Source organism: Trachurus trachurus (genome assembly GCF_905171665.1).
Source record: "Trachurus trachurus genome assembly, chromosome: 16".
Classification (NCBI taxonomy): domain Eukaryota; kingdom Metazoa; phylum Chordata; class Actinopteri; order Carangiformes; family Carangidae; genus Trachurus; species Trachurus trachurus.
In genome coordinates, this window is record NC_139902.1 from 3,881,528 (window position 1) to 3,899,092 (window position 17,565).

The following is a 17,565-nucleotide window of genomic DNA, read 5'->3' on the forward strand; positions in this document are numbered from 1 at the left end:
CAGTCTGTGTTTGTTTTGAGGATGTGTTTTCAGCCTTTTCTGAAGTATTGAACATGGTTAAACATCTCCCTCCAGCGTATATTTGAGGACCAGCTGAAGAAGTACGAGCAGGTGAAGGTGTACATCGACCAGAACCTGGCCGCCCAGGAGAACATCCTGAAGGCCCTGACGGAGGCCAACGTTCAGTACGCCTCGGTCCGCAAGGGCCTGAACCAGACAGAGCAGCAGTGGAACGGCACGGTGCAGGGGCTGGTGGGCTCGTACGAGGCCTACGAGGACCTGATGAAGAAGTCGCAGGAGGGGAAGGAGTTCTACGACGACCTGGAGGCCAAGGCCTCTCGTCTGCTGGAGAGAGCCAAAGCCCTGTGTCAGAGCAGGGCGGAGGAGAGGAGGCCCGTCCTAGAAAAGTAAGTCATCGTAAAAGAGCAATAACAGAGCTAATGGTTAACCCCGCATTTATGCAACGGTGTCGATATGTTTTTGTTTATATTTTGGTCAATTCGTGCCGTAGAAAAGCGGTTCAACTACTCCTGCGAGACTCTCCTCCTTCAAATGCATGAGTGGTTGAATCGCTTGTCAGTCAATTTTTGCCAACCAATTGACCCTTCGCGTAAGCCCCGCCCCCTTGGTTACTGTTGCTACGGCGGGCAAGCTTTCACTCCCAGCCATGCTCCTGGCAGTATTTGGTATCGATTTCAAAGGAAATATCAGCAAATTTCTGGATAAACTGTTCTGAGATAATAGAGAGAAGAAGTCACAGAGATCATTCAGAGTTTTCAGTGACGTGACTCGCGCAGGAGGATAAAACATCTGTTCAACGACACGACTGGACAATGTACAGAGCAGCAGTAAGGACCGGTCATTTTACCGTCTATCAACCCACGAAGTGTTAGGTCATCTCACTGGTCATGAAACGTTGTCAAACTGCAAGTTTTGGGGCGATTGTGAACCACATACAGCTTTCGCTGCTGTTTTGTTTTCTCCCACCGCTGTATCAGTCAGTGAAAGCAGTCCCTGCCTGGAGGATCCCTCGCCTAAAAGCCCAGGTAAAAGCCCTAAAAGTACAGCTGTCATTTCGGAGGGGAACATATGGTTATCCCCATATTTACACTTGCTCAAGTCGAAAAAAAAGTCTGCTCGTATCTGAACATCTCTATATTGCTGCTGCCGCCGCCGCCACCACCGTAGTAGCAGCAGCAACAACAACATCCTTCTCTACAAACAAATGTTTTTCGTCCTAGTCTCAAAATGTGTCCACAAAAGCAAACGTAATGACTCACTGCGGAAAGCTTGCCAGGCCTATAGTTACGGTTGCTAACGTAGGATTGGACAATAGCCGTTTGTGGGAGGAGTTGGCGAAGGGTCAATTGGCACTCTGGGATCTCTGTCCCTCCTATCATTTTAGCTCTATGGAAAAAAAAAAAACTCTTCACACTCTTTTTCCCTTTCAAACAGTACAGACATAGTGACAACACGTGAACATTATATGAATATTGTACATTTTGTGTGTTTTCTGTGTGTTTAGTAAATATTTTCTTAGGAGAAAAAAACGTATGCTTATTTCTCATTTACACACACATCTCATGAAGTTGGATGTGAAGTCATTATTCAGCCTCTTTTATCACATTTGAGAGACATATGGTGAAAATATTGACAGAGAACATTTATGCTCAAAAAGAGATATTACCAAATTTCATTTTACATTTGTTTTCTAAACTTATTTATTATTGTATTCATATATTTCACTGCTTTTGTGAAGCTAAGACTTTGGAAAACCTTTTTCAAGCACCAAAATAGTTCATCCTTTTGACTGAAGGTGTGTTTTCATGAGAGATTTGAACTTTAAATTTCCAGCATCTGGCCTAAATTATTTCTTTATACAGCGCTCTAGGACAGAGGGGGCCTCAGAGTACATAGAGCTGAGATTGTGCTGAATATTTAGACATAAAAACACTCGGGTATTGTTATATCTGCAAGTACCTTAAAAAGGGAAATTTCAACATTTTGGCAAATCTGCCTATAGTCTATTTCATAGCAGTATGCTCATTTACCTTTTTAGATCGGTGGGGCAGAGATACGAGCTGCTCAGCTAACACAACAGAGGCATATGGTATTTCCGGGTTTCCCTCATCAAACTCATCAAATACACAATCCAACAACTCCAAAACACTCTTGTGGACAAGGTGTTTACCTGCACATTCACCACGCTATGAGATAATAATGGAACATTATGAGACAGAGTTGTTTCCGAGGCAAATGCGTAACCAAACTACATTTCAGACTCTGCTGGGTGGAGTGATTTCAAAAGTAAGTAGTTCTGAGTATTTGCTTCATGTGTCGTAATGTTACATAAAAAATGTGTTATTATTTCATAGTGTGGCGAATGTGTTGGTCACAACTTGTCCACGAGAGTGTTTTGGAGTTGTTGGATTGTGTATTTAGTTTGATGAGGGAAATACCGCGCCTCTGTTGCATTACCTGAGCAGCTTGCGTCTCTGCTCCGCCATTCTAAAAACAGCTTGCACCGACAGTTAAAGGTAATGAACCTACTCCTATGACTATAGGGATTATGGCAATAGGCCATTTTGCCAAAATGTTAAACTACTGTATTAGTGATTTTCATGCTGTCCCCTGTGTTCCCTCAGAGAGACCCAGAAGAAGCCCCCCGCCCGGCCCACAGCAGCCAAACCCTGCCTGAAGCCCAAGGCTCCAGACAACGACTCTGCCTGCTCCAGTCTGGAGGACCCAGAGTTGGCCCAGCTCAGCGCGGCCATCTTGGCCCTGGGGGGTGACCTCCCTGAGGAGCTGCGCAGCCTCCCCCCCGACATGTCGGCCCTCCCCACCTCCCGTCTGCCCGGTCCCGAGGCCTTCATCCCGCCCGGCGCCAACCTGGGCGGCAGCAGCTCTCTGCCATGGCCCGGCGCCCCCGCCCCCGCTGCCGGTCTCCCTCGCTTCCCCGCCAACCTGCCCCCCCCAGAGCTGCTGGCACGGATCGCTCAGTTTCCCACTTCAGGGGCTCTGCCCCGTGGGCCCCTCCCTCAAATGCCTCCACAGATGCCGGCCCAGCCGTCAGGGTATCGGGCACCGCACCCCCCTCAGGCCCCCGTCGCCCCGACGCCCGTTCGGCCTTCGACCACCACTGTGGACAGCATCCAGGCCCCCATCCCCAGCTATGCCCCCACCCCTCACCACCCTGTCCCCCCTCCAGCCTCAGCAGGCTACGCTGTGCCCCCACAGATGGGGGCCTATCCTCAGTTCATGCCCCAAGGCCCGCCCGGTGTGCCCCCGCCTCAGCAGCAGAAGCCCCCGCAGCAGTACCCCCCGCCCATGCCCCAGGGGTACCAGCCTGGACCCCGGGCTGTTCCCGGCCCTCACCCCCACCCCCACCACCCCCAACAGCCCTACCCACACGGGTACATGCCCCAGCAGCCTGGTGTCCCCCCCCAGTACCAGCAGCCGTACCCGGGGCAGCTGAACGGCTTCCAGCCTCAGATGCCCCGGGGGTATCAGACTCCGCAGGGCTTCGTGCCCCCCCCACAGCACCCTCAGATGATGGCGGGCTCCATGCCCAGGCCCCCGCAGGCCCAGATGCCGCCCCAAGCTGCTCACCCTCAAATGCCCCCCACGTCTCAGCCTGGCCCCCCTGTATCCCAGCCCTACCTGCCCCACCCCAACCAGCAGATGCCCCCAGGCCTCCCCCACCAACACATGCTGCCACCGCAGCAGCAGATGTCCATACCCCCTCACCCCCAGATGCAGATACCAGGGGGCCCCAGAGCGCAGATGCCACCCACAAGTCAGCCCATGCCCCCGGTCTCACAGAACTACATGCCCCCCACCAGCCAGCCCATGCACCCCAACCTGCACCCGCATGTGCCTCCTGCCTCTCAACCTCACATGGCCCCCGGTCCTCAGGTCCACCTGCCCAGGGGCCACATGCCCCAGATGCCCCCCGGCGCTCTGCCCCGACAGCACCACCCCCACCCCCCAGTGCCCAACATGCCCCAGCAGCCCATGCGGATGCCCGGTCAACCGCAGGCTCCGCCCCCTCACCCCGGGGGCGTGTGCTACCCGGGGGGGCCTCCCATGATGCCCCAGCAGCAGCCCCTGGCCCCGCAGCCCGCCGCCCCCCAGCAGCCTCAGGCCCCCCTCCCCATGAGCCACCCTCAGCCCTCTCCTCTGTACCCCTCGGCTCCAGGACCTAACGTCCCCCCCAGCACCCCCCAGCAGCCCCCTGCCATGGGCCCCCACGGCCCTCACATGCCCCCCGCCCAGCACATGATGCAGCCGTCTCCTGGAGCTCCTGCCCCCGCTCCAGCCCCCAACACCGTCCCCCCTTCCCCTTCTCCGTCTCCCTCTCCGTCTCCCTCTCCGGGGCTGAACCCCCCACAGAGACCCACCCCCACCCCCACCCCCGGAGGCACAGCAGCCCCGCCCGCGCTCCCCTCCCCCTCCCCCTCCGCCGCCTCGCCCTCCACGTCGCTCTTTCAACGCCAGAACTCCAGCACGGACGACCTCCTGTCCTCCAGCCCGGAGAGCCAACCGGGGGGCACCAAGGCCCCCACCAACGTGCTCCAGCCCACCAAGGCCGACCCGCAGGACGGCGAGCGTCGCAAGAAGACCTCGCAGGGCGTCCTCCTGATCCAGGGCGACCCGTACCAGGCTCCGGAGCGGGTCGCCCGGCTCCACGGCGAGCTGGAGCGCTACAGGGCCCGGGTGGACTCCCTGGAGCACCCGTCGGAGGCCGAGGGGGGGCTGTCGGTGCTGGACGCCCGCTGGAAGGAGCTGCAGGACCAGCAGGAGAAGGACGCCCGGCAGCTGTCCATCGCCATCGCCCGCTGCTACACCATGAAGAACCGGCACCAGGACGTCATGCCCTACGACCTCAACCGGGTGGTGCTGCAGTCGGGCAAAGACGACTACATCAACGCCAGCTATGTGGAGGAGCTGTCGCCGTACTGCCCCCGCCTCATCGCCACGCAGGCGCCGCTCACCGGCACGGCGGCCGACTTCTGGCTGATGGTGTACGAGCAGAAGGTGTCGCTGATCGTCATGCTGGTGTCAGAGCAGGAGCTGGACAAGGTGTAGACTTCAGTTTAGGTCACACACAGATTTAACTTTGTTGGAGCAATATGAACTTTAAAGGGATAGTTCAACATTTTGGCAAATTTGCGTATTGCCATAATCCCTATAGTCATAGCAGCAGGTACATTACCTTTAATTGTCGGTGCAAGCCGTTTTGAGATCAGCGGGGCAGAGATACGAGCTGCTCACAATTCGGTACTTTCGCCTTTCCCTCAAAACTCATCAAATACACAATCCAACAACTTTGAGGGAGCACCAGCGTGTAAATGTGTAACATTACGACACATGAAGCAAATACTCGGAACTACTTGCATTTTTGAAATCATTCCGCCCAGTAGCTGTGTCTGGAATGTAGTTCCGACTACGTATTTACCTCGAAAACAACTCTGTCCGGTAACGTTCCGTTATTATCTCATAGCGTGGTGAATGTGCAGGTCACAACTTGTCTGCGAGAGCGTTTTGGAGTTGTTGGATTGTGTATTTGATGAGTTTGATGAGGGAAGGGCGGAAGTACCATGCACTTCCGTTAGCTGAGCAGTTAAAGGGAATGAACCTACTGCTATGACTGTAGGGATTACGGCGATAGGAGAATTTGCCAAAATGTTGAACTATCCCTTTAAGTCTTGGATTTGATTCATCAGTCTGTTTTTAACATTTTCTTCTCGTTCACTCTCAGGGAAAAGTCCTGCGCTACTTCCCGACGGAGCGCGGCCAGCAGCTCTCTCAGGGACCAATCACACTCAGCCTGACCACGCAGAAGACCACGCCCACACATGTGGAGCGAATGATCAGCCTGCAGTACCGCGACCAGAGCCTGAAGCGCACCGTCGTCCACCTCCAGTTCACCTCCTGGCCCGAGCTGTAAGCCCCGCCCCCCTTTACTATAATATAATAATAATAAACCACTTCCTGTGTCTTTCACACTCATCATTTATTCCTCCATGTTTTCATCAGCGGTCTTCCTGACAGCAAGAGCAACCTGCTGAGATTCATCCAGGAGGTGCATGGACACTACCTCCACCAGAGGCCCTTACACACACCTGTTGTGGTGCACTGCAGGTGAGTGTGTGTGTGTGTTTGCCATGAAGTCTGTCACGAAACCAAACTAAACTAAACACAACTCCGCCCACACCAGTACATCTTTCCCTGGAGGGAAAGAGGGAATAAATTAGCTCCATAAAATACTTCTTTATAAAAGAAAAATAGATTTTTATATAACTGTATTATATAAAAGGGCAGCTTTATTTAAATAGCACATTTCATACAAAAAATAAAACATCATAAAGGATTCTTATTGTAAAAGAATTACGACAAGAGAAAAAATTCAAAATGTAAAATTAATGGATAAATTATTTAAAATTCATAATTCACCAAAGATGCAGACAAGAGGTGGAAAATCAAGTTGGATGTAGTAGGTAGTTTAAAAAGGATTGTTTTGGCTTTGACAATTCTCTTTAATAATAATAATCATTATTTTCAGTGTGGAAATTTGTCTTTAGCTTCACAAATGATCACATAAAAACACACAATAAATAAATCATCATTCAATACACCTAACAAAAGTGATTGACATGGTTCTAAAATGGTATATTCTATAGCAGCTCTATAGCGCCTTCCTGAGGGCAGTTTTCTGAATTCATTGTCCAGGGGGTGACTGGGATCAGCCAAGATTCTCCATTCGACTCTGTATCATAAATGCATCCCAGTTGTCTCTGCTCCCTAGGATCTTACTTTATTCTAACACTAAAGTAAAAACACAAAGGTAAAAAACCTGAGATGTTTACATCAAAGCAGCTTTTTGATTATTCTGCATTGTCAGTTTGTGCCACAGCTCACGTTTTGACGTGGAGGTGAGGGGTCAGACTCCTGTTCTGACCCCTCACCTCCACGTCAAAACGTCAAATCAAAGAGAAGAACTGATCGTCTCATGCTGCTGATCTCAGTTTTACATGTTTAAAATCTGGTCAAATGGCTCCAAGTGGTGTTGATCAGCAGAGAGCAGGGATCCAGACGGTCGTCCAGGTTACAAGAGCCTGTCAGCAAAAATAATTAAGTCTGCTTTTGATCTCAGTCAGTGGAAATGAATGGAGTCAGAAAATGTCCCATAATGAGTTGTAATGGGAGCTCTCAGTCTCAGTGTGAGACTCAGCCTGCAGCTGATCCTCCGCTGTGGCTCAGGGTCACACTTCACAGCAGCTGAGGTCAAAGTTCACTTCACACACAGATTCAGATCAGCTAGTTTGAGTCATTTTTTCTTCTGTTCTGTGTTTTTAATGAGCTGCTCAGAGCGGCTCATTAAAAACTCTACCCTCAGGCCCGCCGCTCACTGTGAAAGCCAGGGAACACCAACCACTGAAACAATGTGTCACAGTTCCAAACAGATGAGTTTATGATGATAATTCACCTTTGTACAAGTTTTATTATACAGAGAGTATAAAAACTAAATGTGCAGTACAGGTGCACCTACAGAGACAACTATGTTTAGCCTGTGTTAAATAATTCAGCAGCTCACAAACATGTAATAGAAGACAGACTGGAACAGGCTCCACATCTGGATTCATCAGTCTGAAGTCTGTGCAGAGGAACAGACCAGGCCGTCAGTGAGCAGCTTTTCAGTGTGTTACTGCCTCCTTGTGGCGACTGGCTGTCACTGACTGTCCAAGAGCTGGTTACAAACAGATTTATTAAGTCTACCAGAAATTACAACACAGTACAACAGGTTTTATAAAGCACTGAACAACTACCAGAATGAATCATGAATTGCAGTATTGCACAATATTATTAAGTGTTTACTCACTAACCATTAGTTTATCTCTGAATTATTGTAAATGCAGCATAGATATTAATCTAACCAGTTTGTTTAACATTTACTGACACTTAATAAATTATTTTATGAACCACTGACGTCTCCTAAATAACTGGTTTATAACTTAAATCAGAAGTTCTTTATAGATCAATTTCATCTACACCAATATAATGAAAAAATATTAGTTCATAATAAAGCCCCATATTCAGAATGTAGAAAATACACCCAGCCCACTATAAATAACATATCGTTAGCCTCATAGCATAATTGCCTAAGTAATTTTTTGGCCAAATTGAGATATCTGCCTAACTTTCCTCTCCTACCACTGCTGCATCACCTTGCCTTATTGGCTATGTCCTCAACCAATCAGAACACTTTTTAGAGTCCAAAATCACTATACTAGTTAGTATTTGGATTTAGTATGAAAATACATAATTAAACGCATTATAATAATAATATATAATTATATTAATAATGTAATTAAGAAATAATAATAACGTTATGATATACTGGTATCATTGTAAGAAGAAAGACTCCTGCTGCTTATGCTTATCAAATGTGAGAGTGTTGTTATTTTAAGTTACTAATACATGTATATGATTTAGACTTTATTTAACCAGGACAGACTCACTGAGAGTAGATGCAACAAAACAACATGACACTAAATATGGCATGAAAAAAGAATTAAACGCAAACACACAATCAAAATGTTCATCATAAACCAAACTAACTTGAACAGTCATCGTCGTCAGTCTTGATGAACCTGTCAGTGGGTTTTGTTCAGTCACAGTGTGTGTCCGTGTGCGTCCGTGTGCTTTAATCACTGTGTGTGTGTGTGTGCCTCAGCTCGGGCGTGGGACGCACCGGCGTCTTCTGCCTGCTGTACGCCGCTCTGCAGGAGCTGGAGGCAGGGAACGGGATCCCAGAGCTGCCGCTGCTGGTGAAGAAGATGAGGCAGCAGAGGAAGAACATGCTGCAGGAGAAGGTGATCAGGTTTAAAGAGATGAGCAGCTCAGCTCAGTCTGCTGCTGTGATGAAGGTCTTAGTCTCTGAACCCGCTCCTCTGTGTCTCCTGTCCAGCTCCACCTCAAGTTCTGCTACGAGGCCGTGTTGAAGCACGCCGAGCACGTCCTGCAGCGCCACGGCATCACCACGGCGACCTGCAGCAAGAGCACCAACGCTGCAGCCGCAAAGGTTTGTCTCCCTGCTCCGGTCACAGCTCCAACAGCTGCAGCAACGGTTTAGTCTGAAGCCTCAGATATACGACAGATACATGGCTGTCATGTAGTTTCCTTCTAGTCTAGTTCTGCTGTCGTCATGGCAGCACTGACTTCACTTCAACTGGACTTTACACAGACGTCCAAGTGTCACGTTCACTTTGTGATCAAGTTTACGTCTGGACTCACAGACGCAGAAGTGTAACAGCAGTTTAAAGGAGTAGTTCACCAAAAAATGAAATTCAGTCATTATTGACTCACCCTCATGCTGATGAATACTGTGGGGTAGTTTTTTATTCCTCAAAGTGCATCTAGAGACCTGGGGGGGGGGGTTCAAAACTTTATATGAGAGTCAACAGCACCCGACACAAAAACGTCCATAAAACTACACAAAAACCCTCTAATATTCCTCCATGCTGCTCGTCCACTGCAATCCAAGTGTCCTGAAGGGATATAGTCCAGAGTTTACCCGAAACAACATAATTTAGGACATTTTTACAGCCTAAACCGTCCTGTATTGCGCTCTGATGTGAACGCGAGAGCGCGGCACCAGGCAAATTCAATACAGGACTGTTTAGGCTGTAAAAATGTCCTAAATGACGTCGTTTCCAGTAAACTCTGGACTATCTCCCTTCAGGACACTTGGATTGCAGTGGACGAGGAGCATGGAGGAATATTAAATGTTTTTTGTGTAGTTTTATGGACCTTTTTGTGTCAGGCGCTATTGATTCTCATATAAGGATTTAATTGGACTACGAACCGGCCTCCCGGGTCTCCAGATGCACTTTGAGGAATAAAAAACTACTCCAGAGTATTCATCAGCATGAGGGTGAGTCAACAATGACTGAATTTCATTTTTTGGTGAACTATTCCTTTAAGAGACAGTGACCGTCTTCTGGATAATCATAGATCTCACTGTGGACTGTTGCCATGGAGACATCTTATACTGATGCAGTAGTTCCTAAGACTGTTCCTTAGTAACTCTACACATGATGGACACCCTAAATAGTTGCTGTGGAATCGTTTAGTCCTGGTTTGTCAAAACTATTGATTATTTTCCATATACACTTGTACACTAGTAACTAGTATTAACTGATCCTTTAACGTTGTAGTTGACCCATGTGTCCCACGTCCCTAGGAAGCTGCAGACAGGTGGAGCAGCAGCAGTAGAACAGATCCAGTCCTCCAGTAGCTTCAGTGTCTCTGATCTTTAATGTTGTGTTTGCTTCTGTTTGTTCACTGATGGTTCCAAAGGAGCTGTACCAGCTCTGCTCAGACCAGGTACTGACACCTCACTAGGCACTAGACTGTTGCTTTCTAATGTTATCTCAGCACATTACTAATGCCCATACAGTGACGGGAATAACGGCGTTATAAAATAACGACTCAAGATGTCCCATCACAAAATAGTACACTCATTAAAGTCTATGTTTATACACAACTAGTCTGAAAAAAGCTGTTGATCTAGAACTAACCAACTCACTCAGTATTCCTCCCTGTGCGGAGGAATACTGAGTGAGTCGGTTAGTTCTAGATAACCAGGAGGTGAGGGTTATGGTGAGGGGGTTAGGGGGGGTGAGTCCAAGTAATTTGACATATTTGAGCATTTTATAAAAAAGTAACATTTTTATAAAATGCTCAAATACTGGTAATTAGTTACTTTTATAATGTGGTTATTTAGTTATTAACTCAGTTACTGTTTGGGGAAAGTAACTAGTTACTAGTACATTCACTTAAAGGGGAATTGCTGTTTTTTACAATCTGGACCTTATTTCTAGCCTAAAATCCAATCATTTACTCACCCAGATAACTTCGGTGTCATTACAAGTTGTTCCGATGAAATTAGATCCAGCCGAGAGCCGCGTATATCCGTATAGTATATATATAGTGCGAGAACACGGGGCAGCGGGATGCATTATTATCAGAATGAGCCGTACAGCGCTCAGAGATGACATCATCCAGGTCAGAGGTTAGTAGGTCAACCTACAGACCCCGGATGTTGATAACAGCTAACCCCGGACTCAGAGGGGAATAGCACTAGCCTATCAGAACTAAATATTGGTGAAATGAACGAGTTTCATAGCAGATAATGTGTTATTTAGAGGCTGCTTTGCGCTGCCCCATGTACTCACATTATACGGATATACGCAGCTCTCGGCTGGAGCTAATTTCGTCAGAACGACTTGTAATGACACCAAAGTTATCTGGGTGAGTAAATGATCGTATTTGATGCTAGAAAGGTCCAGGTTGTAAAAAACGGCAATTTCCCTTTAAAGTAACCTGCAGAAGTTTGCTGATGTTTGTGTAAATTATGTAAAACAAATTCCAGAAGCTAGTGATGTTGTTTTTAAACTCTGTCTCTTGTGTCTTCCTCTGATCTGAACTCTGTCCCCTCCGCTCCGTCTCTTGCAGCCTTACTCCAGACAGGAGTCCCAGCAGGACCTGGTCCTGGGGGGGGACATGCCCATCAGCTCCATCCAGGCCACCATCGCCAAGCTGAGCATCCGGCCGCCCAGCGCCACCGACCCGGCCATGGAGGAGGAGGAGGGGGGGGGCTCCTTCCTCCCCGACTTCCCCTCCCTGGGAGACGTCCAGCCGCTGCAGGACCCCTGCCCCCCCCCCTCCTCCTCCTCCTTCAGCCCACCTCTCTCCTCCCCCGCCCACTCTCCACCTCCGCCCAACGGGCTGGACGCCGCCTCCCCCTCCCCTCCGGCGGCCAATCACCAGCCGCTCCCCGAGGCGGCGCCCAGCGTCAGCCCGCCTCCTCCCTCCTCGGCACCGGCTCCTTCGTCCCTGGAGCTGCTGGCCTCCCTGACCCCCGAGGCCTTCTCCATGGAGGGAGGGGGGCGAGGGAAGCAGCGGGTCACCAAGCAGAGCTTCCTGCAGCCGGCCGAGGGACAGGGTCTCCACGGGACCCGGGAGGACAAAGAAGACGACCCGCTCAGCAGCCTGGACCCGCTGTGGAGCCTCAACAAGTTCTGAGACGGCTCCTCTCACCCCCCCCACCCCCCCGCCCCCCCACACCGGGCGTCGCCGGAGCCTGTAGCTTTCTAATCTCGCTTTTAGAAGATAAAATAAAAACCAACACGCTGAATCCTGGAGCTGGAGACGAGCAGGCGGTGTAGAATACCAGATGTGCCTGGTGGCAGACGGTAGGGATTCGGGTTTTTCTTTTTCTTTCTTTTTTGGGAAGTTTGGTGTTACTCCACTGCTTTAGGGGGTGAAACACCAACACACTCGCTGAACTCCTTCCATCAGCGGAGGCTTGTGGGACCAGATCACTATGCACTCGTCTCCTGTCGCTCTCTGCTGCTTCTCTCTACACGTACGTGATGGACGGAACCTGTTCTGCACTTCCAGCACCAGATCTGGGCACAACCACAAACTTTAAACTAAACAAAGGAAAAGTTCCCAGCATGCACTCCATGATCACGGCCTGGCCGAGGCATCACCTTCACTCACCGTTTTAATGACTGGAATTAACGTCCGCGTGGAGCCGAAGGAGCCGGGCGGAGCTATTTTAAAAAAGAAAACACACAGAAAACACACCCCTCGGTTCAATCGTCGTCACGGTAACACAGAGCATCATACCAATCAGCACGTCTTAACAAGTTTGATTATTTTTTTCTTCGTCTGTAACACTGTAAATATCTTAAATAAAGTTAGACTATTCCAAAAAATGAAGAAAATGTCACTAATCATTCATCATTGTAAAAAAAGAAAATCTCAAATAAACCCAGTAGACAGAGAAACGTGTGTGTGGTATCAAAGCCTCTTTATTTGAAAATTAGTACAAAGTCTTGCGCTTTTTCGTGTTACAAAACAGTAAATAAGTTACCTCCACCACTACAGCCTGCGTAGATTGTAGCCTGCCAACGACGGGAGGAGGCCAGAGGGGGGGAGGGGGGGGGGGGGCAGACAGGGAGCTGGAGATTCTGCTTTTGTTTCCTTTAGCATCTGATTTTCCCGTGACAGACGTCTGAACACCCGAGAAATGACACACGTGGTCGTGGTGATTTGTCTGGGTTCAGGCGGCTGCTGGAGAATCAGACTCAGACCAAATCAAATATCTGATTTCTGTGTTCTAGTGTTTCTTAGATGCTTTTTTCTTTGTTTTGTTTGTTTCCTGCTTTAACGGCGACGACACACTCCTGACGGGATGGAACGGTCACGTTTGACAATCAGACTTTCGAGTACTGTTATGGATATGGTTTTGTTACCAAGGCCCAGTCCATATGTGATGAACCAACACATTCATAAGAAGCTACGATTCGACTGAAGCTGCTACACCAGCCCTCCCTCCTGCCTTTAAAGGAACAGTTCAACATTTAGGGAAATCCAGTAGTTTTACTCGCTTTCTGGATTGATTGACAGCTCTATTTCATCATATATGATTATTTATATCACAGTGTTGCACCATGTTCTGGGGTCAGTGGATGTTACTCTGTACACCTGCTGTCTCCAGGTCAGTTCTGTTTGACCTCGTGTGGTGTTTTCAGTCTCTAAAGAAGGTGAGAATTCCCACATACCCCCCCCGCCCCCCACTTCCCACATAGGCAGTGAATGCAGCAGCATTCAGGTCGACAGAAACACAACAGACTGAGTGTTGTCGTGTACTGTACAGAGTAACGTCCATGTGTTCAGGCTTGAACACAACACAGTGAAACAGCTGCTGGGACGTTTAGCACAAACACTAGCGACAGGAAGAGTAGTAACCAAGTCTATCAACAGCACATACACACTGATGTAAAAAAAAAAAAGACCCAATGTTTTGTGCTTCACCACTTCTTGGTTATTACTAATAACATTCTGGTTGCCTGGGAACTGGTCAACCCAAGAAAAAGTCCCATTACATAACCTCTGTAAATACAGCAGTCATTTTAGTATCAGTTAGGCAAATTTAAGTTAATTATTTAATTTTTCAGCAGTAATGAGCTGTTTTCTCTCCTCAGATGGAACTGTTGGTTTCTCTACAGGAAAACGAACCTGTGATATTTTTGGTGAGCTTAATTAATGCGATAGTTCAACATTTTGGCAAATTCTCCCATTGACATAATCCCTATAGTCTTACCAGTGCAAGCTGTTTTTAGATCGGTGGGGCAGAGACGTGAGCTCTGCATGGCACAAGGTATTTTCGCCTTTCCCTCATCAAACTCATGAAATACACAATCCAACAACTCCAAAACGCTCTGGTGGACAAGTTGTGACCTGCACATTCACCACGCAATAAAAAATAATAATGTAACGTTATGAGACAGAGTTGTTTTCAAGGCAAATGCGTAGCCGGAACTACATTCCAGACATGGCTACTGGGCGGAGTGATTTTAAAAATGCAAGTAGCGAGTATTTGCTTCATACACATGATTATTTCATAGTGTGGCGAATGTGCAGGTCATAAGTTATTCACAAGAGTGTTTTGGTGTTGTTAGATTGTGCATTCGATGAGTTGAGGGAATGGCGAAAGTACTGTGTTGTGAGCAGCTCACGTCTCTGCCCCGCTGATCTAAAAACAGCTTGCACCAGAAATTAAAGGTAATGAACCTACTCCTAGGCGAATTTGCCAAAATGTTGAACTATCCCTTTAAAAACAGTTGTTCTGAAGGTTTACCTCCAGAAACTACTTGGTCAGCTGCTGCTAATCACACAGATGATTTGTTAACCGTTCTGTCTCTTGATTGAAACAAAGATGGCAGCCGGCGGCCGCCTGATTGGACCACAGATTTAACTTGAGAGTTTAAACTTGTAGTAGAATTTCTTATTCAGCAGCAGTCAAGCTGAAGAAGCTGTTTTCTGGCTTTGTGTTCCCACCCCGAACCGTTAGCTTGACTCCTCATTGAACTCCACCCCAGGGAGTAAATAAACGTTATTTCCAAAAAATGTTTTCACTGTAGCTTGAACTTAAATTCACATTTCTAGAAAACAGAAGTTTAAAAGGCAAAAATCTAAACATGTTTTATCTGTTTCTAAACTTCTCTCGACTACCGTTAACAACAGAAAACACAGAGCTAAAACATTAAGACGGGTCCAGAGCAGGTCACAGGTCTGGTGTCGTTCTACTCTAAGTGTGTGAATACTGACACTGGAGCTCACAGCTGCTTGTTTAACAGAGAAAAAAAACAGGTTGATGCTGCATCCTTGTGAAACCAGACCTGTGACCCCGTCACGTCTACTCGCCGCACGTCCACCTTTCCTGTGCGTTAAGCCGATGTTGGTGTGTGAGTGCCAAGTGTGAGTGGGCATGTGTGCCAGAGGGTTAATAGTTAATAGTGCATTGAGTTAGCGCTGCGATGCTGTGGGGGGTTGGAGTTGAAAGTGGGTCTGGACTACATTCAACACAGACAGAGGATCATGGAGGAGCAGGACGACACAGGAGAGGTAATAAAGTTCTGATTTTAATGGCAGTGAATATGAAATGACTTGAACTCAACTAACCATCAATAGATACTCAAGATTTAAACATGCATAAAACTCTCATTGGATAAAACATCTATTAATTTGAAAAAGTAGACTAGACATGTATAATATTTGCTAATAAATCATGGGATCTTCCAGCTGCTCTTCCTTTTCCTATCAACTCATTAAACTTCTGAGCTCAGAGAAGGAAAAGCAGCTGAACAAGGAAACTGAAGAGAAGATCCAGTCCAATTATTCATCATTCTGTAAAAGCCTTTAATGCTCTAATGATTTTATTATGACTCATTTGTTCTCTATTCCTTAATTATAACTAATAATAACGCTGTTTCTGTAGAACAATGTTGTGCTCAGCTCTTTTTTGTCTTTGTATTTTACTTAATAAGGGTTTTGCCAATTTTGTAAATCTATTATTAAATCTTGAGTATTTATTGATTGATTATTAGTCGATTCATTTCAATGCCTTTTAAAGAAAGCTGCTGTGTTCTGCTGTGACGTCGCTGCTCCTCCACACAAACATGGCGGATGATTCAGAGCAAATACATTCTGGATCTGGATGTTGTTGCTGAGCCTTCATTTTGTCAAACACGAGTCTGATGTGAGTGAAACCGTTTCATTAAAATAAAAACTGACTCAATATAAGATATATATTATTCGACAGTCAGGTCTAAGACCAATGTTACTATGGTAACAACAATCAATGACAGCTGTGCTGATGAAACAGAAAAACACGGCTCCTGATAGAACAGTGATGAGAAGAGACAACGGTTTGTTCCTTCACTCATGGACTAAAATCTCCTTAAAAACCACTTTGGTCTGAATGTGTCTGATCAGACCAAAGTCCAAATACTACTGTCAGCAAATTCACCTGTTGGATAGTTGGTTTGATTCCTGGATCCATTGGATCCATTGGAATTAAACTAAGCAGTTAATTTGTCAAATGAAGTATCTGTATAACTGATATTTTCTCATAAAACTGATCTGAGTCTAGAAAGTGGACGTATTAAGTGTCTTCATGTCTTTCTGTTGCCTCTTCAGAGAGAAAAGGAGCAGGTTTGAATAAAACTCTAGAGTTTCTCTAGACTAGAAAACACAGCGTGACGCAGCTTCTGTCATCGTTCAGGACCGTTGAAGTTGAACCAGTTGTTACTTAAAGGGATAGTTCACCCAAAATTCAAATTTCACTCATTATCTACTCACCCTCATGTCAACTAAGAGCTGTGAGAATTTTCAGAGTCTTCCGTTCCTTCTCTGAGTTACGGGGGGGTCTGCGCAGCAGTATTTGTCCATATAATGGTTGTGAATGGACACCAGAGCTCTTCGTCCAAAAAGACACACCAAAAAACATCCAAATACCTCCATACTGCTCGTCTGTAATGTCCCTCTTGTATTGAAGCCCCGACATGAGAAATTGTTCCGAAAAAAATTAAATAAGTCTATATTTTAAGCTTGTTTGTAGCGGAAGCTCCCAGTGTCTCAGTTCACTGCTCTGCCTGTGTAAGTGCAAATCTCACGTGATTTGCACTGACCGGCGGAACAATTTCTCATGTCGGGGCTTCAATACAAGAGGGACATTACAGACGAGCAGTATGGAGGTATTTGGATGTTTTTTGGTGTGTCTTTTTGGACGAAGAGCTCTGGTGTCCATTCACAACCATTATATGGACAAATACTGCTGCGCAGACCCCCCCGTAACTCAGAGAAGGAACGGAGGACTCTGAAAATTCTCACAGCTCTTAGTTGACATGAGGGTGAGTAGATAATGAGTGAAATTTGAATTTTGGGTGAACTATCCCTTTAACCGTGATTTGTAAAAGAATCTCTAAAGGGCACAATTTATATATTTTTTAAAAAAGGGAAAGAAGCCAATGTAAACACGACGTCAGCATCGCCGTCCAATATTCAAGCTGTTTGTAAAACGGAGGTAGCCTGATGATAAGGTGGTCACCACAACTAACACCTCAGTGTTTCCAGTTCAGTATCACCAAGATAAGCAGTGCCCCCCCCCTCCCTCCCTCCCACCCACACACACACACAGAGAAACAA

General features: G+C 47.1%; 1 protein-coding gene across 1 annotated transcript in view; it reads left to right on the top strand.

The window, feature by feature from the left end:
* ptpn23a (protein tyrosine phosphatase, non-receptor type 23, a) overlaps nt 1–12,824 on the top strand; it is a 33,169-nt gene extending 20,345 nt beyond the window's left edge. Inside the window, exons 18-24 of the mRNA XM_083989778.1 lie at nt 76–407; nt 2,646–5,082; nt 5,762–5,946; nt 6,040–6,144; nt 8,738–8,876; nt 8,972–9,085; nt 11,521–12,824. Coding sequence (XP_083845904.1) covers nt 76–407; nt 2,646–5,082; nt 5,762–5,946; nt 6,040–6,144; nt 8,738–8,876; nt 8,972–9,085; nt 11,521–12,090 — 3,882 coding nt within the window. The 3' untranslated portion in view covers nt 12,091–12,824. The remainder of the gene's footprint in view (nt 1–75; nt 408–2,645; nt 5,083–5,761; nt 5,947–6,039; nt 6,145–8,737; nt 8,877–8,971; nt 9,086–11,520) is intronic.
* Nucleotides 12,825–17,565: the final 4,741 nt, after the last annotated feature.